This window comes from Salvelinus namaycush, chromosome 10 (genome assembly GCF_016432855.1).
Source record: "Salvelinus namaycush isolate Seneca chromosome 10, SaNama_1.0, whole genome shotgun sequence".
NCBI lineage: Eukaryota > Metazoa > Chordata > Actinopteri > Salmoniformes > Salmonidae > Salvelinus > Salvelinus namaycush.
In genome coordinates this window covers 20,648,063-20,673,853 of record NC_052316.1, presented here as the reverse complement: position 1 = coordinate 20,673,853, position 25,791 = coordinate 20,648,063, and the positions used below count along the sequence as shown (strand labels likewise).

The window sequence follows — 25,791 nt, the reverse complement described above, 5'->3', positions numbered from 1 at the left end:
AGACTCTCTCCCTCAGCAGATAGAACAGCAGCAGAGGGCAGAGCAGAGGTACTAGCATCCCCACTACACACACACACACACTAACACACTGACACTGACACAGTTACTGTTACCGTTCAAATTCAAGTTACTAATTTCTTTAAAAAATTACTATCTTTCCTCTCATTCCAGACAGGGAAGTAAGGCAGTGATTGTCAGGTGAACTATACTTAAATCAATTTAACTGCTGTCTCAGACCGTCTTTTAACATTTACCAGGGTTTCACACACGTGTTCTAGTAAAGTAGGCTACTGTATGAGTTGACTAGTAAACAACACATTTAAAGCTATGAGTTTTAGTCACTAGATGGCAGCAAAGTCGTTGTTATGGCATTTACATGAGACTAAACCCACACTGTGCTCTATCTGATATTTATACATGCATATATATGTGGTGCTTTCAGGAAGCCCCTGTTTAAATACTGCTACCAGTGTGGCCGTTCTGTGGGTGTGGTCCTGATCGCCTGCAGCCGCTGTCACGAGGTGTTCTACTGTAGCAAGACGTGCAAGATGAAGGCCTGGAACGACCGCCACAAGGATGAGTGTGTCCGTGTACCAGGTCGGAAGGACAACACCACCTCCCCCAATCACCTCCTCACACAGCATGCCAACACCTTTAACTAACCAATCAATCCCTGTGTGTCATTAAAACACAAGTTCATGTGAAGTTATACTCCAACATCCAAACTTTAGCTTTTCCCTGTTCTGTAGCACATTTGATTAAACTAATCTACATTCCTAACCCTCAAGTGATTGAGTATGTCAAAGAGCCCATAGTCAGCTTAATAGACACACTGTTTCACAATATTGATGTAATATACAGTATACACTGTGTACAAAACATTGCTCTTTCCATGAGACTGACCAGGTGAATCCAGGTGAAAGCTATGATCCCTTATTTATGTCACGTGTTTAATCCACTTCAATCAGTGCAGATGAAGGGGAGGAGATCGGTTAAAGGAGGATTTTTAAGCCTTGAGACAATTAAGACATGGATCGTATGTGTGCCTTTCAGAGGGTGAATGTGCAAGACAAAAGATTTAAGTGCACTTTAACAGCTCCCGAGTGGCACAGCGGTCTATGGCATTGCATCTCAGGCGTCACTACAGAGACCCTGGTTCGATTCCAGGCTGTATTACACCTGGCCGTGATTGGTCCCATAGGGCGGCGCACAATTGGCCCAGCGTCGTCCGGGTTAGGGTTTGGCTGGGGTAGGCCGTCATTGTAAATAAGAATTTGTTCTTAACTGACTTGCATAGTTAAATAATTAAAACAAAATAAACAGGGTATTGTAGTAGGTGCCATGTGCACCAGTTTGTGTCAAGAACTGCGATTCTGCTGGGTTTTTCACAATCAACAGTTTCCTGTGTGTATCGAATGGTCCCCCAGCCAACTTGATACAACTGTGGGAATATTGGAGTCAACCTGAACCAGCATCACTGTGGAATGCTTTCGACACCTTGTAGAGTCCATGCCCCAACAAATTGAGGCTGTTCTGAGGGCAAAACTCTATTGGGAAGGTGTCCTTAATGTTTTGTACACTCAGTGTATGTACTGTATAATGGAAGTGCATGGTTTAATCCTGCAGTCATTCAATTGCACATACTGTACTGCAGTGTTCTGAAATCTGTATTCTGGGAACCCAGACGTTTCACAATTGTGTTGTAGCCTGGAACTAACTCACCTGATTCGCCTAGTCAAGGGTCACGTTCCCCTGCTCAGACGTTGCATGCATCAACCAATGGTTGCATGCCACGTAATCAACTGACAGATTGCTATAACGTGATAAGCTGATACCTAAAATACCTATCCAGGCGTTGTAAGATCTGGCATGCATCAGCAACGCCTGGGCAGAGGAATGCGCCCAATGGCTTGATGGTTAGTTGACCATTTACATCAGGTGTGCTAGGTCTGGAATAGATGAAATACATTGAACGTCTGGGGTTCCCAGAGGAGAGGTTTGACAACTCCTGCTGTACTGTACAGCAGCTTTCTCCATGCCTTTATTACTTATCGCCACTAGGTGGCACTGACGCTACAAAGACTGATCGAACCTGTTAACATGGCATTGATACTGAGAAGTGGCTATTTGAGCTTTAAAATTAGAAGGCACAGATGGGTCATGCAGTGAGCTTGTGTCCTATGTTGATTCTTTACAGGAGTCACCCATAGTGAAAATACTCTACTAATTCAGGAGAGAAAAGGACAGCCAAGCACAGTCAAGAGTAAGGCCATGGTGTAAAACAGATATATAGCAAACAACAGTGGGAGTGATGAATATGTATGAAGATGTCTGCTATATATCTTGGAGAGTGAAAAAACATTTGTGAGGGTGAAATTAGATGATAGAATTCCTAAAAGCAGAAGTCAAAATCTATGTTGACACACTGTACACTACAGTTTCAGTATATTAAAGACAGTGACCTAGTAGAGTATGTGATGACGCTGCTGTTGCTGTGACACCAGTGTTTGCCGAATCCCAAAAGAACCCCACCAAGGCATCGCTGATAGAGCAGATGAAGGTCCATCTGAAGCGTGACAGGTTAAAGGAGAAGCTGGCAAGAGGGTTACTACAGGGTAGGATTATAGTAAGATAAGGCACCATATTCACTACAGGACATTATCTCAAAGTACTGAATAGAAAAGTGAAAGTCTCTGATGTGATAAGGATATTGTCTGCCAGTTACGACCCATTTAGATAATAGAGAGATTGGGACTAAGCAGGGCTCTGTGTTTGTGTCTGCAGCTAAGCCCAAAGACCCAAACAGCTCTATGAGGAAGGCCAAAAGCAGCGAGGGCTCTCAGGATCCAGCCACTCGGAGACGATATTTAGGAGCCGGGGCCAAAACCAAGACGGGCCAGCTCAACCTAGCCCAGAAACTCTCAGAGAGCCACTATGGAAACCTGAAAGAGAACTACAGCTTCATCTGACAGCTACACATAGACTGATTCTGTTATATTAAAGTACTTTGGGAATGGAATATATTCTCTAGAAAGATGAATGGAGGAGTGTGGTGAGTGGTGACTTGGTTTCATGTGAAACTATGCCAGATGACTTGACAGACATGATAATGTGCAGTAAGATAAAATGTGTAATCATTGGACAGCATCCCAGTACCTTTGACTCTTGACTCTGTTACCAGAAGAAGCCATTAGAAATAACAGTCAGTCTCAGTCAGACATCTTTAAAATGTCATCACGTTTATAATAGCTGACAATTTATGGGGGAAAACAACGACAGAATGTCGACATATTTTCACCTTGGCATTGTTGCTCAATCACAAGAACCTCAAAGGGGGAATTTTGTATTTATTTTTCAAATTGGCACATTTTACTTATGCCTCCCACTGTATTGTAGGACAATCAAGTGTGTCCACCAAATACTTTGGGGCCCTTGATTTTCACACCCTGACACATAAAACCACATTCACACCACACGCACACATTTTATGTAATCAGCCAGCCTGTATCTGTATCCAAATCAATCAGCACCTCAACATGGCGCTTCTCTCCCATTGATTTTTCCATATGAGGATTCTCTGTGTGTTGAGAGGGCCTGCTCATCGATTTGTCAGTGTTCATTGGGCTTGGGAGTTAAACTGAGCAGCCCAGTGTTGGGTTTTTTAGCACAAGTATTTTAAACGAAGAGCTATAAGAACCTGCAGGTAACGAGGAATGGGCTTCTTATTCAGCTTCCCACCTAAATTTATTAAGAGCAAAATATCTCACCAAATCTACTGTAAGTGCCAGGGAACCACATGAAAAGCAGGTGAAGGAGAAGTGTGGAAGTGGGCCTGGAAGTGTTGAAGGAGAGACCAGGGGCAGTGCAAATTTAGGGGATGATGATCAAGACTGGAAAGCAGCAATCATGCTCTGTCTTCTGTTTACGTTTCTTTTAGCTCGGTTTTCAATGTTTCTCTCCTGGGAAATCAGAAGCTGTATTCACACAGTCTTAAAACATGCATTCTACATGCATCCATTCATGCTGCGCCTCTATATGCAGGCAGTCAAACAGTCTCACACACACAGTTTTACACAACGTCAAAGACAGGCACTCACACACTTACATACCGTACACCAGTACATTGACATATACACTGTGTTACATTAACGGACACTGTGTCACCAGATCTTCTCCATTCTAGCATCCACGTACTGTCTGGATGTCTCACCCCCAACAATTTATAATTTAATCACTATTGGCCATACATACACAATATGCCACTACATCAGATTTATTCTCTGCTATGACAGACTGTAACTGTACACACACACAGACACTTTGAAATGGTCCTCCTGTGTGTGGCGGAGGGAACATGAGCCAGCTCCAACAACAATGCACTCACATTACTGACTGCACCTTCATTACAATGTCACTGTACTGCCTGGAACATTCTAGCAATGTTCGGAGAACGTGTGACAGTGATTTAGTCAAAGCATTCCTCCTCCACATCCAGCTGTAGCCAAATGTGCATATGGCGGGCGGGGAAGGTTCAGACCCCTAAGTTTGGGTTAGTGATAATAGATTACATTATATTACAAGATAGGAAATATGTATAAAAAGCTGCACCTCTCCTTTTTTTGATGGTTCGCCAGGATGTGTTGAGTGAACAATACTAACCAACAGCTATGCTTAAAATTCATCCTGTGATCTGTATGTGTGTTGGGCTTATTTTGGAGTGTGTATATTCTATGTGTGTTGCTGGCTAAGTGAGCTGTGCGTCACCTTGACTGCTAACAGAAGAGCTATAAGCTTTTAGAAGTTTGAAGACCAGATTGATCAAATAAAATATCAGACACAGAGAGGCTTCCAGGCCTAGTATGACGGAAGCGGCTTTCTACAGTCCTTCAATAGAGAACGGCTAGATTGTTATACTATACCACCTGCTTTCACAGACCTACAGATCTCCTATCTTCAGTTAATCACTCTTATCACAGATAATGTCCCTGTGCAGCAGGAAATGCAAACTTAAGAGTTTTTAAAAGGCTTCTAAAGTTTGTAATTTCCACTTTAAAATGTCAGACTTGATTTGCCCTAACGGACAAAATGTATCAACCCCTACAAAAATGTATATTAATTATAATCCACATAATAATTCACATTTCCTGTTGCTGCAAGATTATTGTCCTTTTGTGAGAAGGTTAAATTAAGATAGGACATAGATATGTCACTGCTGCTGTGTTAATTAATGTGCTATTGATGCAAGGGTTTTACAATAAACCATTATTTTTCATGTAATAGATACTTGAGAGATCCACATTCCCTTGTCACTGTGATTGAGTTTTAAAAAACGAATGTGTTGGATGAGCATACTGTAGATACGCACCAAACCGGCTTTCACAGTGTTCTCACAACATCACTGTTAAGTTATTGGCATTGTTAGAACATTGCAACAAGGTCACATAGACTTTACATTAGAATGGCATATTCACTAAGAAGCCTGTGCCATCCAAACATCACATGTAGCATGTGAACCATCCTTGTTCACCACCCAAGCATAGAAACAATAAAAAGAAGCCAAAGACCAGCTCTACTTGCCACATTAAAAAAATATAAACAAGCAAAAAAAACAAGGAATATTAATGTTCTTTGTTTTTTTCTCATCAAAATAAAAGGTAGTCCATTTATTCAATGACAATCCTTTCCTATTTGGCAAAGTTACCCACCAATCCCCCTTTTTTCCTCTTCTATTCCATCTCAAAACACAGTCTCAATTGGATGTACCACCTGTTCATTATCGCCTGAGCAGCAGTGTGGCCAATGAGAGCAGGGGGAGGAGGATAGAGGGGTGGGTCTGGGTTCCTGTGCCCTTCACCTTCTTGTTCTCAGGAGGATTGTAGTATCTGGTGCTGTCTGTTTTGGGCACAATGACACGAGGTCCGCTACGAGCACATGACTCGCCTGTACACATTCCACTTCCTGAACCGCTGATGTCATCACCTGGGGACAAGGGAAAGGCATTGGTTAATTGAAATGAGGATATCAGTGAGTCCAAGCTGTTCAAGATGTTTCTGCTACACTCCCAACTCTAACCTATACATCCATTACCCCCCATCTCCAAACCAATACCCCATACTCTCTAACCCACTGTCTACTACAGTCTCAGCCCTTCCTTCCTCCTCCATCAGCCCTCCTCCCACGCCCGTCACTCACTGGCATCCTGGAAGTCCACGTCGTTGCCGTTGAGGGCGTTCCTCAGTCGGTTGGTCATGATCTTCAGCTGCATGATTTGCTGGCGGATAGTCATGTCTGGCTTGGTGATGTCGATTTCCACCTCTGGGTTATTGATCTGGCTGGCCAGGCCGTCACCCATCACCTCAGGAAGATACCTGGACACAGAACACATCAATACGTCACTTAGCAGGCAACACGGTTGCATTTCTGTGGTACTACATTGCACTAAGATGACAAAGCTCTGGGACTAGGCCTTTGAATGTGGCTTTGGACCATTAAGGAGATGTATGGCAAGTAGAATTTTGTGGGTTATGTTTTTATCGCTGGGTATTTATTTTTGGACAAACCCATTTTCCTTCAGGGATTTAGTCTATCGATTTCACCAGTTATTGATTTGTCAACCTTTTGATGTGTCTATCTATCTCAGTCTCTCCTCATCTTCTCTACTGTATATATCCTCTAGGCTCCCCTCTCCTCCACTGGACTATATTGCTTTGGTCACCGTATTGGATGGGAAATCCCACACTCATACAGTATATAGTGTATATATGCAGGTAGCTGACAAAATAAAGGAAACTCCAACATAAAGCATCTTAATTGGGCGTTGGGCCAACATGATACAGAACAGCTTCAATGCATCTTGGCATAGATTCTACAAGCCTCTGGAACTCTATTGGAGGGATGCGACATTCTTCCACAAGAAATTGCATCATTTGGTGTTTTGTTGATGGTGGTGGAGAACGCTGACCCAGGCGCCGCTCCAGAATCTACCATAAGTGTTAAATTGGGTTGGGATCTGGTGACTGACACAGCAATGGCATATGAATTACATCGTTTTCATGCTCATCAAACCATTCAGTGACCACTCGTGTCATGTGAATGGGGCATTGTCATCCTATGGGCATACAGTAGCTTTGGTAGCCAAAATAATGGCCTGCCCAGCTTTTTTATACATGAAGAGTGATGGGATGTTAATTGCTTAATTAACTCAGGAACCACATCTTTGTAGAAGCACCTGCTTTCAATATACTTTGTATCCCTCGTTTACTCAAGTGTTTCCATTATTATGGCAGTTACCTGTAGCTTGAATAGCTATACTTGATGCCTGTTAACCTGTAAATTACGCATATCACTTTCTGCTTACGGCTGAGCTAGCGATACAGCACACTGAGCCCTACATGCATTATTAATGGACCATTGCCTTGGAGTTGCATTTTTATGTCCTGACCTGTCACAAATTTCAATATTTCAGCATCTCTAACCACATTTCCATCAATGATTTACAGTGTCTTCAGAAAGTATTCATACTGTACCTCTTGACTTATTCCACATTTTGTTGTGATACAGCCTGAATTCAAAATGTATTCAATTGATTTTTTACACACAATATCTTCACACAATACCCGATAATGACAAAGTGAAAACATGTTTTTAGACATTTTTGCAAATTTATAAAAAATTAAATACAGTATTATCTCATTTACATAAGTATCCACAACCCTGAGTCAATACTTTGCTGAAACACCTTTAGCGGCAATTACAATTACAGTATTTTTGGGTAAGTCTCTAAGAGCTTTGCAGACCTGGATTGTACAATATTTGCCCATTATTCTTTTTAAAATTCTTCAAGCTCTGTCAAGTTGATCATTGCTAGACAGCCATTTTTAAGACTTGCCATAGATTTTCAAGCCTCTTTAAGTCGAAACTGTAACCGGGCCACTCAGGAACATTCAATGTTGCCTTGGTTAAGCAACAGTGTAGATTTGGCTTTGTGTTTTACATTATTATCCTGCTGAAAGGTGAATTCATCTCCCAGTGTCTGTTGGAAAGCAGACTGAACCAGGTTTTCCTCTAGGATCTTGCCTGTGCTTATAGCTGTATTCTGTTTTATCCTAAAAAAAACTCCATAGTCCTTGCAGATGCCCATAACATGATGCAGCCAACACAATGATTGAAAACATGAAAAATGGTACTCAGTGATGTGTTGGATTTGCCCCAAACATAATGCTTTGTATTCAGGACAAAAAGTTTGTTTCTTTGCCACATTTTTTGCAGAATTACTTAAGTGCCTTGTTGCAAACAGGATGCATATTTCGGGATATTTTTTATTCTGTACAGTCTTCCTTCTTTTCACTCTGTCATTTAGGTTAGTATTGTGGAGTAACTACAATGTTATTCCCATCCTCAGTTTTCTCCTATCACAGCCGTCTAAAAATGTTGCTGTACATTGATGTCTTGAAAATTAAGCTTGTAAAAAATGTTGGATTTGTGTAAGCCCCAGGGCTATAATCTAGTATGTGGGCATACTATAGGCTATACGTATGGCGGGTGTTCTACAGTGACGTCTAAAATGCTTTGAATGAATCAGCACATTGGAGAACGCTGTTAGTTGCACTGTCACGATCGTTGTTGGAATGAATGGACCAAGGCGCAGCGTGCGTAGAGTTAGTTCCACATTATATTTAATAGTGAAACTTATAACCAAAACAACAAAGAATATAACAAACGTGCAGTATTGCATTGCTCAAGGCAACTATACAAAAACAAGATCCCACAAACAGGTGGGAAAAGGCTGCCTAAATATGATCCCCAATCAGAGACAACGATAGACAGCTGCCTCTGATTGGGAACCATACCAGGCCAACATAGAAAACAAAAAACTAGAATGCCCACCCTAATTACACCCGGACCTAACCAAATAGAGAAATAAAAGGATCTCTAAGGTCAGGGCGCGACATGCACCCCCATAGATAGTAGGATACTAGGTCTGCTGCGCTGCTGCTACGTTATGTTTGTCACTGTTTTTCTCATGCGTTCCGGTACCTCGAGTGCACTGGATAACCCCCTCTCTCGCTCACTATGTGTTCCCGATTTACAAATTAAGCACTGCATACCGTATCACGACAGGTGTGATGGAAACAAGACGTTGCTGTACAATTTGATAAATGCCTACAGCTCATTTCTTCATTCAACATGGTGGGATAGTCTGTAAAATGAATTATGTGAGAAATGGCATTGTTTATTGTCAGATATTACTGCACTGTTGGAGCTAGGTACACAAGCATTTATCTACACCTGTCACGTTCCTGACCTTATTTCCTTTGTTTAGTCTTTGTTTAGTTGGTCAGGACGTGAGCTGGGTGGGCATTCTATGTTTTGTGTTTCTATGTTGGGTTTGTTGTTTGGCCTAATATGGTTCTCAATCAGAGGCAGGTGTTTGTCATTGTCTCTGATTGGGAACCATATTAAGGTAGCCTGTTTTCACTGTTTGTTTGTGGGTGATTGTTCCGGTTCGTGTGTTCATTCTGTTCTGTGTTCCCATGTTCAGGACTGTAGCGTTTTTCGGTTCCTTCTGTCAGTTTGTTGTTTTTGTTCGTCGTTTAAATATCCTAATTAAATTAAGGATTATCATCACGCTGCATTTTGGTCCTCCTCTCTTTCACCCGAAGACAGCCGTTACAACACCTGCAAAAACATCTGCTAAATATGTGTATGCGACCAATACATTTTGATTTGAAATATTGATATAATAACCTTCCTATAGAGGTAAACTTGGAGTCACACTATGACATGTTGTGTGGTCCTCCCACTACGACTCATCGGGAAAGCATGCAGTTTATTAGGCTACAGATTAAATAAGTGATGAACTTCACAGGGTGGTGAAAGTGCACGCTGATGAGCTTGATGCTCAGTTCCAATAAATATCAAGGGTCTTATTCTGGTGACATGATCATCGATGCTTGGCTGCTGTTTGACAAATACAAATATTCTTGTGCTTTTCCATAATATCATCATATCATCATGTAGACTGGCCTACCTGCACAGCCTACCTGCACAGCCTACCTGCACTGTATCAGAGCTGTTGGCTGGAGTGCATGTGACAAGACCAGAGTAGCACATTTGCTATAGTTTTTGGGAAAAAACTATCGGTAGAGTTGAAAATGCAATGGAAACATATTGAACATTCGATTTTTATTCGGTACATGAAAACATTTTCTGTGCACTAGGTCATCACGCACTGATTTTTATCCGCAACAAGTCAGTTTGGTGGAAATACACCACTGGTGAGAAAATGCACAGATTTTCTTTATGTGGATTTTAGAATATTCGCATGAAAATCTGTTGCCAATTGGATGTAAATCTAGCTACACACATTTATGCACACAAACTCACGCACACTCACACGTTTATATCAGCGTCCAATGCTGCTTGAAAAACTATCACAAACACGCCCATGAACGCACAAGTACATACACACATATTTCAGAGTCAACAGCCCACTATAAATCAAATTGCCCAATCTCAATCCAATAAGGGAGGAGTTGTGGCACTGCAGAAAGGGAGGTAAACTGCTCAATAATCAATTTAGTTTAATAGCATGAAAGGGGGTGAGGGGAAGGGGAGGCCATTTCAGACTGAGATACAGAGGGTCTTGGGGGATTCACTCTAACCAGAGAGAGTGTTATATGACTAATAGGCAGTGCTGTGTCTCTGTGCACTGTCTGCTGCTGTGTGAATGGTTAGCATGTTCATCCTGATTCTAAAGTGCATATCAGGGTTACCTGAGCAATTCACATCCAACACAGTACAGATGTCCTCGGACAGGTGAGGAGGAATAGTATACTATGGTTAGAGGATGATATTCTACATATTACTGTTGATAATGTGTCATTAACAGTCTGTCGCTGCCAGACAGCTAAAATACTGGACAGGTGCTTCTCATACCTGGCCTTGGTCATGCCATTCCAGCACTTGTCACCAGCTGCTCCTGCTGCCACTTTACTATTGCACAGAGCAGCTGGCAGCTGGACCCAGTACTGCTGCATCTCCCTCAGCTTACTGGACACATCAGATATCTAGGAGAGATAAGACATAGTTCGAATACTCAGCACACACACAAACAGACACACACACACACACACACACACACACAAAGACAGAGAGGACGTCCTGCAATTCTAATGACACACACACCTGCATCTCCAGTGGAACCCCTACGGTGGGGCTGGGTTTGTACTCCATTGCGGTGCTGGCAGGGTTCACTCTCTTCTTTCTCTCCTCAGACCCTGAGATCTGTGTGTCTGCCACCCTGGGGGTCCCACAGGCCTGGAACACCTACCACCAAACACACAATGAAACCCACACCTTTAGACACGCATCTAAGACTGAAGAGAATGGGCCATGAGTGGGAGTGAGAAGGTTTAGTCAGGGTTTGGTGCTGGTTGAACTGACCTTGCTGGTGAAGACCTCTGTGTTCTCCTGCATGTAGAGGATGGCCTCTGAGATGCGGATGGGGAGGGAGTAGATTACCACGTCCACACTGGGGTCAGCACTGAAACTAGACGCCACCTGCAGCATGGTGTCTGGACAATAGAGACAGGGAAGAGAATCAAGGAAAAGACTGTGAGAGTGTGTGCTTATTTGTGTGTGTTGTGTGTGTGCGGGCATGTGTGAGTGCACGTGTGTTTCTCTCACCGATGAGGTTCTGCCACTCGGTGTCCAGGTCGGCCTGGTTGGCAAGGCAGCCCTTCATGACGTTTCTGCAGTAGTTGGCACAGGGCTTGACGGAGGCCAGGCCTCTACAGTGGGGGCAGTACACAAGCTTCATCATAGCACGGGTACACTCTGGGCTCAGAGGAACCTGGAGGGGCACACCCATCATCATCATCAAGGAGCTTTGCATCTTTTTAACTGTGAGGAGTAATGAGACTACTTTATTTACAAGAATCTTTAGGGGTATAAATAAATGACTCCTACCTTTTTGCAAAAATAAATATTACTTGTTAAACTCTCTTTCTCTAAGCAATTGCATTAGTATAAAATAATATACTTTCTAATTGTTTTTGAGCATGCACATAGCTCAGTATTGGAATTATTTATTTTATAGAGTCATTATTACTCATCTTTATCAAGGGTGTCAATAATTTCGGGCACCACTGTATATGTGTGGTTAAAACATGTACTATGATCATAATTATCATGTATTGATTATGTAGTGCGCATTGTGCAACATGAAACAGCAACAATACCATGCAGCTAATGCATAAGAGGGGTTCGGTAAGGGATAGATAAATGGATATGTTGGTGTAGATGTTTCCTAAAGGATGCTAACTGTTACAAGAGTTGGCTATCATTTCCAAGAATAATCTCGCACTATTAAAGCATTCGGAGGAGGACCATGTCATTTTCCCAGAATGCAGCTTCAAATGTAGCTCCTTAAAAGGATAAGAGCGAGCTTATGCTGTCTAGAATGAGAGACCATTAAGAACTTCACAAGGAGACTGAACAGCTAACAAGATTAAAGCGGTGTCATTACAACCGGTCCTTGTATTAACAGACTTCACAGGAACCCATCAACAGGCCTTAATGTACACAGACAGACAACCAGCTTCCTAATACGTCCGAATGTCACCGATTGATTGTGACATCCCACAGTGTTAGATCTCCTACAGTGTGACAACAGGAGGTGGAGTGGAACAGAGCAGAGCGGACAGGTAATGGTGCTGCTAAATTAAGATCAGTGACAGGACAGACACCCATGATGCCATACTGTTACATCAGCCACTGTCACTGACAGTAACGACAGTAATCAACCATAGCTCAAAGGGATTATTCCATCCATCCACATGCTATTTCTCTTGCTCTCTATCTATCTACAGTATGCATATGTTTTCACCAGGGTAACCAAGGTTAAACACACTGCCTGGGGGTGAAAATTACACACCCAGGGCATTTTCTTTCTGTGACAGATTTACGCAAGGAACTTACTCTGTGATTTACATAACAATCCCAATTTCAACTGGTTGACAGCGTTTATGTGTGTGCAGGGTGTTTAATGGTTGACGGTGTGGCGGATGTGAGGTGGTAATATCAGGAATAAAAAGCACTGCCATATTTATCAGCGGTAGCAACACGTGAAACAGCACAGGTTTCTACTATAACAGTACCTGGGAGACTTTGCGGACCACCTCCCCACTGACAGTCAAGCCCTGGACGAATGACCGCGCCGCCACGAAGGCCCTGGTGACCTTGGGCTTGAGGTCACGGGGGACGTCCCCAAAGGGCCGCAGGGTCTCCGTTTGCTTGGCCACACACTCCAGGTAGTCGTCAGTGAGGGTGTACTGCAGGAGGGAGGATGCCTTGAACAGGCGCTCCAGCAGCCGTGCCCAGAAGTCGTTGAGCGTCTCCTCCAGGTTGACAGCGGAGCCACGGTAGTAGCGACGCAGGTCAGCGTACAGGTCCTGGAACACAGGAGCGTTCTTGGAGTAGAGAGAGCCCAGCGTGGCCAGGAAGGACTCTTGAAGGGAACGCTCGGATCTGTTCAAGAGGTCTGTGAAGTACGCTGAGGAGAGAGAGAGACGAGGAGTCAAATACTGGAATAGTCCGTTTTACCTATTGGACAGGTGCAGAACTTATCAATGCCTTTGCCACAGACCCCTTAATACAGGGCCTGGCGAGCCTAGAGCGAGAGGAGAGACATTCCTTTACTTGCGCAAACAGGAAGTGACCTGTGAACTTGAGGCGACCGACCAATCAAACACTGAGATGATAAAAGAGATGATCAATAGCAGTTAGATACTTGACTGCTACAGCCCTATGGTCTATTCTACAGTGCCTAAAAGGCTCATTCATATTGATGGTTACCTGCATTTATAAACCCTTCCCCCTCTTCCCCTCACGCTCTATCCCTAACTTTCGTTCTCTCCTTTCCTTTTTGTCTTTACCCTTTTTGTTTTTCCTCTCTCACTCTCTTTTCATCTGTTTGGTCTCCAGCTGTCAGCCATTACACCATTAGTTCCATCACCACCTGTCTGTCACGAGAAACAGCACCTTCTGGGCCTCAGTACCCGTCTACTGTGCTGCCCTGCGCCGCCCCTCTCCACCCAAATCAAAATGGAGGCTGCAGTTAGTCAGTTTTACTGTGTAGTATGTTGGCGATTCAAAGCATTGTGTGACATCAAACCCCAAAAACCAAGCTTAGCCTTCCCAGTGTTTGTTTCATCAGTGCTGCTGGCCTCTGCCCACAGAGTGAACACAGACTCAGATAAAGTACAGCTAAATGGCCACTACTTGAAGTACAGTAGATCCCATAGAATGTGAGCATATCACCACCAACACACAGATATACAGTAGGTAGTGAAGAAGGCACAACAAAACCTATTCCCCCTCAGGAGACTGAAAAGATTTGTCATGGGTCCTCAGATCTTCAAAAGGTTGTACAGCTGCACCATCGTGAGCATCCTGACTGGTTGCATCACTGCCTGGTATGGCAACTGCTCGGCCTCCGACCGCAAGGCACTACAGAGGGTAGTGCGTACGGCCCAGTACATCACCCAGTACATCAAGTCTAGTTCCAAGAGGCTTCTAAACAGCTTCTACCCCAAAGCCATAAGACTCCTGAACATCTAATAAAATGGCTATCCAGACTATTTGCATTGCCCCCCCCCCCCTCCTCTTTTACATCGCTGCTACTCTTTGTTGTTATCATCTATGCATAGTCACTTTAATAACTCTACCTACATGTACATATTACCTCGACTAACCGGTGCCCCCGCACATTGACTCTGTACCGGTACCCCCCTGTGTATAGTCTCGCTATTGTTATTTTACTGCTGCTCTTTAATCACTTGTTACTTTTATTTCTTATTCTTACAACAACAACAAAAAATGTAACTGCGTTGTTGGTTAGGGGCTCGTGAGTAAGCATTTCACTGTAAGGTTGTTGTATTGTAATACCTGTTGTATTCGGCGCATGTGACTAATACAATTTAATTAGATTTGAATATCTGCACCCAGAACCAAATTAGGCTGTTACGAGATTAGCTAGACAGTAAAGTACAGATCCAACTGTCCTCCCATTTGTCACCCAGACGTATGATTGATTTGTGTTCTCCAAAAACCAAAGTCACTACCCACTGGGCAAAAACTGTTTGAATCAAAAGTGTAAAAAAATCAAAAAACCCCAAAAAGTGATGGCGTTGAATCAACGTGGAAAACTAATTTCTTATTTTTTATAAATCTAATTTTGAACCTAAATACATTGACATGGTGACATTTATTGTTGATTTCTGGCTGAAGTCACATTAGTTAACAACTCAACCAAATGTAAATCAAAACTAGATGTTGAAATGATGTCTGTGCTTAGTGGGTAAGCTTTTCGTGCTACATAAATAAACAAATAAATGGGAGCGTGGGAATGAGCAGATCGATTTGGCCCAATGTGACATACAAGGAGGAGTGTTCTAGCATGCCTGACAAACGAACTATAGACACTGTGAGAACCTGGGAACTCAACCGTAGAACTGTAGAGCACTGTCTCAGCTGCAGTTCAGTTAACTGCACTTCGCGGGTAAAGTGAGAGGAAGAGAGAAAAACTAAAATAACAACGGACTATACCATTGTCCTACATACCTCCTTATTGAGCCTTCCAATAAAGCAGCGGATACTGAGAGTTACAGTGTCAGGGGGGAATGTAATAAAACTCTGTCACCTCCCATTCTGCTGACACAATGACTGGGCTGCTCCCTGCTGCTGGAGCTGACCCCCGTAGAGGGAGGGTTAGGGAGGGCAGACTGCCTCTGACTCTCCCTCTAATCTGAGGGATTGAATGCTGGAGACAGGCGGAGGGCCTGGGCCGGGGCCGGGGCCTGTGAGTGCCGCTGCTGCTGTGGAGTAGCAGTAAAAAACTCCATTTAGCTGAGTGAGTCCAGGGCCCACGCCCGGCAACCCTAAACACAACCAGATGGCCATGCAACTCTTACCGCCACTCCTCTCCTCGATCTTCTGTTCATTCCGTTTCAACTGCTCCTACTGCTGCTCTGTTTTCTATTGCTACTGCTGCTACCTACTGCTCCTGTTCATCTGCTGTAGTCTACGGAAGACACAGCTGCAATCATACCAAATGGACTTGAAACATCACCTGCACACTTCCATTTCCTCCCCTCTCTATCGCTGCTTCATGTAGCTGTAGCTCTACGGTTCCTCTTTGATGGATTGCTTCATCCTCACCAACATCTGGCCTCCCTCTGTCTCTGTGGCTGTAACCTCCTGATGTTGAGGGAGATGAGGAGGGGGCAGGGGTTGTGTATGCAGCTGGACTAGCTCTATACCAGCGTTTCCCAAACTCAGTCCTCGGGACCTCAAGGGGTTCACGTTTTGGTTTATGCCCTAGCATTACACAGCTGATTCAAATAATTAATTAATTATTTGAATCAGCTGTGTAGTGCAAAAAACAAAACGTGCACCCCTTGGGGTCCCCAGGATAGAGTTTGGAAAACCCTGCTCTGTACTGTTCTGCCAGCCCAGCCCCTGTGTGTGACGGTGTCCTTGTTGTTGTGTGGCCCACACCTTCCTCCTGTTGCTAAGCTAGGCTAACTCTGCCAAGGCGTCTGTCACACATATCAGTCACACTGATTTTATCTCACTCCGTAAATCAGAGCAGCCCAGACGTTTAGGAAGTATAGAAAGCAGGAGAAAAATGTACTGGAACTCCCCATCTGACACACACTGCCTGACTCATACCACCATACCCTTTCGCAACCCCTCTCTTTCTTCTCTCCTCTCCTCCCTTTTCGCTTTCGCTTTTTTCTCTCTCTTTCTCCATATCGCCCTCCACTACCTCTAATCAATCCATCATTCCCCTCTCTCCCTCTTTTTCTCTCTGTCCCTCTCTCTTCCACTACCTACCTGCTTCACCCTTCTCTTTCTCTGCCCTTTTCTCTCTCTCTCTCTCTCTCTCTCTCATTACTCTGATGTGTGGTGATGTGATGCTTCTGGCAGCCACTCTCCTCATTGGGTCAAATGCTCATTAGCAGGGCCAGCATCCCAGCCTGTGGGGGTAGATGGGGTGGAGGAGAGGGGGGGGGGCAGCTTATCACATTTCACCCCTCCCTCTTCCCCACCACAGTGTCTGCTAGGTTCCATGACTCATTACCACAGCCAATCATAACTCTGTCTCCCAGCGGCCCGCCTTCCCCTCTCCTGTCTGTGTCTACCTGTCTCTGTCTCTACCACTCTGATGACAGCTAGGGCCCATCAAGACAGGAAATATGACTGCATGCCATCATCCCCACATCCTGTTTTAATCTTATGTTAATCAGATGGATGGATGGATGTCCAGATTACTTTGTGGGAGATTTATTTTCCCGAGCAAACAGCCGTGTTTCAGGCGTCATCAGCTGCTGTCATATGGGTACGGTATCCTCCGGCTCCATAGTGCTACTGTAGCTGGAGCCTCAGGACTATATTGATTCATTTATATAAATAGAGTTTATTAGTGATGGGTCAAAGATTGCAGTAATGTCTTCAAAATTCGCAGAACAAGTCAAGGACACTATCAAGGTCATCCAGTTGATGAAAAGATTGCACGCAACTACAGACCTGAGGCTGGTGTCAAGACAGGCAGCGCTTAAGAAATGTCAGGAAGTATCAGCATTTTGACACAAATACACAATTCCCAATGTCTAGTGTTATTATCCTAATGTCTAGTGACCTCCTTTCCCCTTCAGGTTGACAGCTCAGCGTGTCTTTCTGACGTGTGGACATTTATTTGGTTTGTTTATTTATCTGAGACCACGTCAACACTTGCCCTATCCTCTCGTTAAACAACTGAATCACAGACAGAGTAGATGCCCATGTTCATTTTATGAGGGTTTGTGTGTTTTGTGTGTGTAAGTGCATACGTGCATCTGTGCGTGTATTGTCAGTATAGAGGAGAGTATGAGTTCTCTGTGGCTACTCACTGTCGAAGCTCCTGTACTGTGTGTTGAGGGAGGCCTGTAGCGAGCGTCCTGCCTCTCTGACCAGCCCCTCAAACTCCCTGCGACTCAGGTTGGACAGGGTTTCCTCCATGGCACTGGTACAGCAGGTGTACCCCTGGGGACAGATCCGCAGGTGCTCACCTAGGGACAAGACAGAGGAGAGGACATGTTTAGGGTTTTATCCACTTAATACTAAAGAGTAGATTTTAAAGAGGCTCTAAGAGCGTTAGGCCAGTAACCGAAAGGTTGCTGGTTTGAATCCCTGAGGTGAAAGGTGAAAAATCTGTCGATGTGCCCTTGCGCAAGGCACTTCACCCTAATTGCTCCTGTAAGTCACTGGATAAGAGCGTCTGCTAAATGACTAACATGTAAAACAAACTATCTTTCCACACATTTAACATCTGGAGTAACTTACAGTAGTGAATGCATACTGTACATTTTCATGCTAGTCCCTGGTGGGAATCAAACCCACAACCCTGGCATTGCAAGTGCCATGCTCTACCAACTGAGCCACAGGGGATTACTTTCTGAATGGCAGAAGAAGATTATTTGTCCAAAAATCTAATAAGTAATCTACTAAGGCTCTGGTAAGATTTTATATGTTTTTCCTTATATGTCCATGGTGTATTTGTATATGTGTTGACTTATAAGCCTTATATGACATACACAATTGAATACATGATTGTGGTGCATTTCCTACAAAGATATGGTATGACATATTTGAGACAAAATTCATGAATTATTTGAGCCATCTATGAATATTATAGGAAAAGTGTATGTTCTGAGAATGTAACCTCTACAAAATAAATGCTTTCCTTATAGGTTTCACGTTTTTTATAAGTCAACATGTAAAAAAACATGACAATTACTATAATAAAAATACAAAATTTGTATATACATTTTAATTTATGAGTTTCCATGTTTAAGGCTGGGAAGCACCTCTGGACAGCTGGACAGCTGATTTACCTACAACTACACTTTTGGTCTCCTATCCAGTGTCTTAGCCAAGCCAAGCCCTGTTTAGCTTTGGTATTTGTCACAGACTAATACCAATGTGCTATCGTGAGACTGATTGTTGAGAAATGTCCACTTAACAACTAAATATATTCACTGCTGCTATCAGTCATTCCTCATTCTCCCCCTCTCCCTCTCCTCCTCGTGTCATCCTCTCCTCCTGTCCTCCTCCTCCATCTCCTGGCCTCTTCTCCCCCCTCTCTCCTCCTCCTCTCCCTATCCTCCTCCTCCTCCTCTGCTTTCCCCCTTCCTCCTGCTATTCTCCTCCCCTCCTGTCCTCCCCCTCCTGTCCTCTTCTCTCCTTATCCCCTTGTCCTCCTCTCCCTCTACCTCTTTCCTCCTCCTCTTCCCCCTCCACCCTTCTCCGCCTCTTCTCTCCTCCTCCTGTCCTCCTCTCTCCTCATCCTCTCTCCCTTCTCCTCCCCCCCCCCCCCCCCCCGCCTCTCCTCCTCACCCTCCGCATTTCCCCTTCCTCCTCCTGCTCCTCCTCATGGCAGACTTTGCTTCTTTTTTCAATAAGTGTCACATTGCATGTATCAATGACATCAGACAGTAGTAAGCAAGTGCTTTGAAACATGCATGTCCCATGTGCCTTAGAAGGCTTAGCTTACATGTCTCTTGTATGTTTTTTATATAATACATACAATATTTCTGTTATGTCTAAATGTTAACCACCAATATAAGTCAGATATTACAAGAATCTTCTATGAAGTGCATTTGCTTCCATATGTATTACTGACAAGTTCCAGGCAGAACAAAAAACAATATTGTTAAATTCTTCTATAACACACACACACACACACACACACACACACACACACACACACACACACACACACACACACACACACACACACACACACACACACACACACACACACACACACACACACACACACACACACACACACACACACACACACACACAAAGAGCGAAAGAGCGAAAGAGCCAGACAGCTTAGAGTGCAGTCTGCAGCCCCAGTCCCCGAGCAGGCGGGGGTGAGCCTGAGGAGGGGGTTAGGCGTAGAGGGGATGAGGGTGAGTGGTCTGCCCCCCAGCCCTCTCTGCCACTTCACAAACGGGTTCCCTGCTAAAGCCCTGCCTCTGCCTGGCCCTGGCTGTCTGCCCCGGGAACTGGAGCGAGAGATGCTATCACATCCATGCATCTTTTATGAATCCTGACTACAGCAGGAGGGAAAAGTGCAGAGACATCTCTATTCACTTATTTATTTCCTCACTTCTTTTATCTTAAAATTCTAGAGAAGGGAAATAGGATCTGTGTGCCAAGAAGCTCACTAGTTGTGTGGTAGTCAAGCAGTAGTCTGTCTGTTTTCCTATAGTCTTTTGCACAGCATGTGGCACTGGCATGAGGAGTATTTGCAATCCTTTATATCGAATCAAACAACTTTGAGAGGAGATAAAAAAAGGGATGATTGAGCCTGATCGTGATCACGCTGTGTAAAGAGATGAGAGCAGAACTCTGTTAACTTGACAGACATTTTTACTGTGCATTCTCCTATCGTAAACTCCTTCCTCGTGCCTCTCTCTCATGTGTCAGAGTTAAAATCTCTTCACTTTGAAACAGCGCATAGCTTCTGAAGCGAGACTTCAAACAGGTTGTACTGAGGTGATTTGATATGCAGCGCAAAGTGTGAACCAGTAAAAACACAATGGAGGGATTCCAGTAGAAATCATATTGTATGTCTCTGGTAGGCCTAGCGTCTTGCAGAGAAGAAAAGGCTTAAATCCCATTAAACATCTAATCTCCTGGCCAGCTCGTGAGCGCTCGTCCATTTTAGTCAGCGAGCAGGGGACAGGCGTGTGGCCTGCATTTCAAGGAGAGACAAGACTGATAAATCAGATTTGTCGTGTGCACACACATTCATACAAGCCAGGGACACAGGGACACACAAGCCTGAGCACCCAGACACACCTCCCTAATCCATAGACATGCAAAGACAGACACACAGAATAACAACTAGCAAGTCATCATCAGTATGCAGATAGGATCACATCTTTCATTGGACCAGTAAGACAGCAAGGTTCCTGAGACCTATGCCTACATTATGTAGATCCCTTACAATGCTATATATGTAACCTTCGGCACTCCATATAGAGAAGCTCTAGGCCTATCTATGTATTATCTGTGATGGGTATGATTGAAAATGGGTATGTAGTTCCTGGCTATAGTGGCTAGTGGGCTATATCCTGTTTGCTGCTCAGTGTTCGACAGACAGACAGAACAGGTCTGGCTCTGGCTGGCTATGTGAGGGAGCAGGTGCGGGGAGAGAGTCCAGCCCACTTACAGCATTTATTCAAGAGACAGATTACTGCTGAGGGAGATGAGGGGTGGCCAACCTTGCCCCCTGTGTCACACTAATCGAATCAAAGCCCATTCATAGCCAATTAGAGCTCTGCCAGCCACAGTCAAAGGCACAACATACACATAATACAGGCTAATACAATCTGCAAGACTTCCACAGAAAATGTATCAAATCAAATCAAAATCAAATCACATTTTATTTGTCACATACACATGGTTAGCAGATGTTAATGCGAGTGTAGCAAAATTCTTGTGCTTCTAGTTCTGACAATGCAATAATAACCAACGAGTAATCTAACCTAACAATTTCATAACAACTACCTTATACACACAAGTGTAAAGGAATGAAGAATATGTACAGTGGGGAGAACAAGTATTTGATACACTGCCGATTTTGCAGGTTTTCCTACTTACAAAGCATGTAGAGGTCTGTCATTTTTATCATAGGTACACTTCAACTGTGAGAGACGGAATCTAAAACAAAAATCCAGAAAATCACATTGTATGATTTTTAAGTAATTAATTTGCATTTTATTGCATGACATAAGTATTTGATACATCAGAAAAGCAGAACTTCATATTTGGTACAGAAACCTTTGTTTGCAATTACAGAGATCATACGTTTCCTGTAGTTCTTGACCAGGTTTGCACATACTGCAGCAGGGATTTTGGCCCACTCCTCCATACAGACCTTCTCCAGATCCTTCAGGTTTCGGGGCTGTCGCTGGGCAATACGGACTTTCAGCTCCCTCCAAATATTTTCTATTGGGTTCAGGTCTGGAGACTGGCTAGGCCACTCCAGGACCTTGAGATGCTTCTTACAGAGCCACTCCTTAGTTGCCCTGGCTGTGTGTTTCGGGTCGTTGTCATGCTGGAAGACCCAGCCACGACCCATCTTCAATGCTCTTACTGAGGGAAGGAGGTTGTTGGCCAAGATCTCGCGATACATGGCCCCATCCATCCTCCCCTCAATACGGTGCAGTCGTCCTGTCCCCTTTGCAGAAAAGCATCCCCAAAGAATGATGTTTCCACCTCCATGCTTCACGGTTGGGATGGTGTTCTTGGGGTTGTACTCATCCTTCTTCCTCCAAACACGGCGAGTGGAGTTTAGACCAAAAAGCTCTATTTTTGTCTCATACGATCACATGACCTTCTCCCATTCCTCCTCTGGATCATCCAGATGGTTATTGGCAAACTTCAGACGGGCCTGGACATGCGCTGGCTTGAGCAGGGGGACCTTGCGTGCGCTGCAGGATTTTAATCCATGACGACGTAGTGTGTTACTAATGGTTTTCTTTGAGACTGTGGTCCCAGCTCTCTTCAGGTCATTGACCAGGTCCTGCCGTGTAGTTCTGGGCTGATCCCTCACCTTCCTCATGATCATTGATGCCCCACGAGGTGAGATCTTGCATGGAGCCCCAGACCGAGGGTGATTGACCGTCATCTTCAACTTCTTCCATTTTCTAATAATTGCGCCAACAGTTGTTGCCTTCTCACCAAGCTGCTTGCCTATTGTCCTGTAGCCCATCCCAGCCTTGTGCAGGTCTACAATTTTATCCCTGATGTCCTTAACCAGCTTTCTGGTCTTGGCCATTGTGGAGAGGTTGGAGTCTGTTTGATTGAGTGTGTGGGCAGGTGTCTTTTATACAGGTAACGAGTTCAAACAGGTGCAGTTAAAACTTCTTCTTAATAGGGGGCGCTGTTTTCACTTTGAGGAAAAATCGTGCCCAAATTAAACGACCTCGTACTCTGTTCTAGATCATACAATATGCATATTATTATTACTATTGGATAGAAAACACTCTGAAGTTTCTAAAACTGTTTGAATTATATCTGTGAGTAAAACAGAACTCATTTGGCAGCAAACTTCCAAAGAGGAAGTGAAAATTCTGAAAATGGGGCTCTGTGTCAGGGCCTGCCTATTCAACTGGCTTATATTTATGGATCTGTATGCACTTCATACGCCTTCCACTAGATGTCAACAGGCAGTAGAATGTTGAATGGGGTGTCTAGCTTGATCTGAGACCGAATGAGAGCTTTTGGAGTGACAGGTCCGCTCTTTTGTCAGTATTGAACTGCGCACCAGGGAACCTAACATTGTCTTCTGAAATGCGTTACGTATACACGACGAAATGCTCCGGCTCTGATTTTATTGGATACATATGAGAAAAACATCCTAAAGTAGGATTTTCAACCGAGTTTGACCAGTTTATTCGACGTTTATTGGGAATTTTGGAATTTTTCGTTCAGTGCGCAAAGATTTCTTGGACATGTGCCCTCCACATGGCTAGCCAAAGTTGCTAATTCGACAGAAGAAATGGACATTCTAAAACAAAACAACGATTTATTCTGGAACTAGGACTCCTTGCACAACATTCTGATGGAAGATCATCAAAAGTAAGAGAATATTTATGATGTTATTTCGTATTTTTGTGGAATATGTTGGCTCCAACAAGGCGGAGAATAGGTGAGCGCTGTCTCACAATATTGCATGCTGTATGTTGTACTAAAGTTATTTTTTTAAATCTAACACAGCGGTTGCATTAAGAACCAGTGTATCTTTCATTTGCTGCACAACATGTATTTTTTAGTAAAGTTTATGATGAGTTCTTTGGTTAGATTACGTGACTGTCCAAAATATCTCCGGACAATTTGGTGCATCATGGCTACTTATTCACAATGTAAAACCAGGATTTGTACCTCTAAATATGCACATTTTCGAACAAAACATAAATGTATTGTATAACATGGTGTTATAAGACTGTCATCTGATGAAGTTGTCCAAAGGTTAGTGATCTCTATTTCTCTATTTCTGGGTTTTGTGAAAGCTATGTTGGCGGTGAATAAATGGCGTTGTGTGTTTGGCTATTGTGGTGAGCTAATATAAATATATATTGTGTTTTCGCTGTAAAACACTTAAAAAATCGTAAATATTGGCTGGATTCACAAGATGTTTATCTTTCATTTGCTGTACACCATGTATTTTTCATAAATGTTTTATGATGAGTATTTATGTATTTCACGTTGCTCTCTGTAATTATTCTGGCTGTTTTGGTGCTATTTGTGATGGTGGCTGCAATGTAAAACTACGATTTATACCTCAAATATGCACATTTTCGAACAAAACATAAATCTATTGTATAACATGATGTTATAAGACTGTCATCTGATGAAGTTGTTCAAGGTTAGTGATTAATTTTATCTCTATTTGTGGGTTTTGTGAAAGCTACCTTTGCGGTGGAAACATGGTGAAAACATGGCGTTGTGTGTTTGGCTATTGTGGTGAGCTAATATAAATATATATTGTGTTTTCGCTGTAAAACATTTTAAAAATCGGAAACGATGGCTGGATTCACAAGATGTTTATCTTTCATTTGCTGTATTGGACTCGTGATTTCATGAAATTATATTATATGATATCCCTGTCGCGTTAGGCTAGGCTATGCTAGTCAGCTTTTTTGATGAGGAGGATCCCGGATCCGGGAGGGTGACTCGTTAGAGGTTAATACAGGTAATGAGTGGAGAACAGGAGGGCTTCTTAAAGAAAAACGAACAGGTCTGTGAGAGCCGGAATTCTTACTGGTTGGTAGGTGATCAAATACTTATGTCATGCAATAAAATGCAAATTAATTACTTAAAAATCATACAATGTCATTTTCTGGATTTTTGTTTTAGATAACAGTCTGATGGCCTTGAGATAGAAGCTGTTTTTCAGTCTCTCGGTCCCCGCTTTGATGCACCTGTACTGACCTCGCCTTCTGGATGATATTGGGGTGAACAGGCAGTGGCTCGGGTGGTTGTTGTCCTTGATGATCTTTATGGCCTTCCTGTGACATCGGGTGGTGTAGGTGTCCTGGAGGGCAGGTAGTTTTCCCCCGGTGATGCGTTGTGCAGACCTCACTACCCTCTGGAGAGCCTTACGGTTGTGGGCGGAGCAGTTGCCGTACCAGGCGGTGATACAGCCCAACAGGATGCTCTCGATTGTGCATCTGTAAAAGTTTGTGAGTGCTTTTGGTGACAAGCCGAATTCCTTCAGCCTCCTGAGGTTGAAGAGGCGCTGCTGCGCCTTCTTCACAACGCTGTCTGTGTGGGTGGACCAATTCAGTTTGTCCGTGATGTGTACGCCGAAGAACTTAAAACTTACTACCCTCTCCACTACTGTCCCGTCGATGTGGATAGGGGGGTGCTCCCTCTGCTGTTTCCTGAAGTCCACGATCATCTCCTTTGTTTTGTTGACGTTGAGTGTGAGGTTATTTTCCTGACACCACACTCTGAGGGCCCTCACCTCCTCACCTCCTCCCTGTAGCTAGCAAATCTAGATTGGACAGCCATTGAAAGATAATGTTGACTTTGACTATTTGTCCATGAACCTGCACTCTCCATCCCATATCACATCTATCTCTAATGGCTGTCATTTCTGCAATCAGAAATTAATGTCTGGACAGATGCTTGTGGCCAGCCTACAAATGTCTGTTGGTAACA

General features: G+C 43.7%; 2 protein-coding genes across 2 annotated transcripts in view; one reads left to right on the top strand and one right to left on the bottom strand.

Annotated features, from left to right (window-relative positions):
- The window catches only part of ankmy1 (ankyrin repeat and MYND domain containing 1), a 9,937-nt gene extending 6,968 nt beyond the window's left edge, over positions 1-2,969 (top strand). Inside the window, exons 13-16 of the mRNA XM_039003130.1 lie at positions 1-48; positions 443-597; positions 2,505-2,615; positions 2,785-2,969. The exon at positions 1-48 is cut by the window's left edge and continues 100 nt beyond it. Coding sequence (XP_038859058.1) covers positions 1-48; positions 443-597; positions 2,505-2,615; positions 2,785-2,969 — 499 coding nt within the window. The remainder of the gene's footprint in view (positions 49-442; positions 598-2,504; positions 2,616-2,784) is intronic.
- A 2,804-nt stretch (positions 2,970-5,773) lies between these two features.
- The window catches only part of LOC120055208 (glypican-1-like), a 47,516-nt gene continuing 27,498 nt past the window's right edge, over positions 5,774-25,791 (bottom strand). The window contains exons 2-9 of the mRNA XM_039003129.1: positions 17,955-18,113; positions 13,161-13,555; positions 11,689-11,854; positions 11,446-11,576; positions 11,188-11,328; positions 10,939-11,069; positions 6,193-6,368; positions 5,774-5,979 (exon numbers count right to left, since the gene is read on the bottom strand). Coding sequence (XP_038859057.1) covers positions 5,774-5,979; positions 6,193-6,368; positions 10,939-11,069; positions 11,188-11,328; positions 11,446-11,576; positions 11,689-11,854; positions 13,161-13,555; positions 17,955-18,113 — 1,505 coding nt within the window. The remainder of the gene's footprint in view (positions 5,980-6,192; positions 6,369-10,938; positions 11,070-11,187; positions 11,329-11,445; positions 11,577-11,688; positions 11,855-13,160; positions 13,556-17,954; positions 18,114-25,791) is intronic.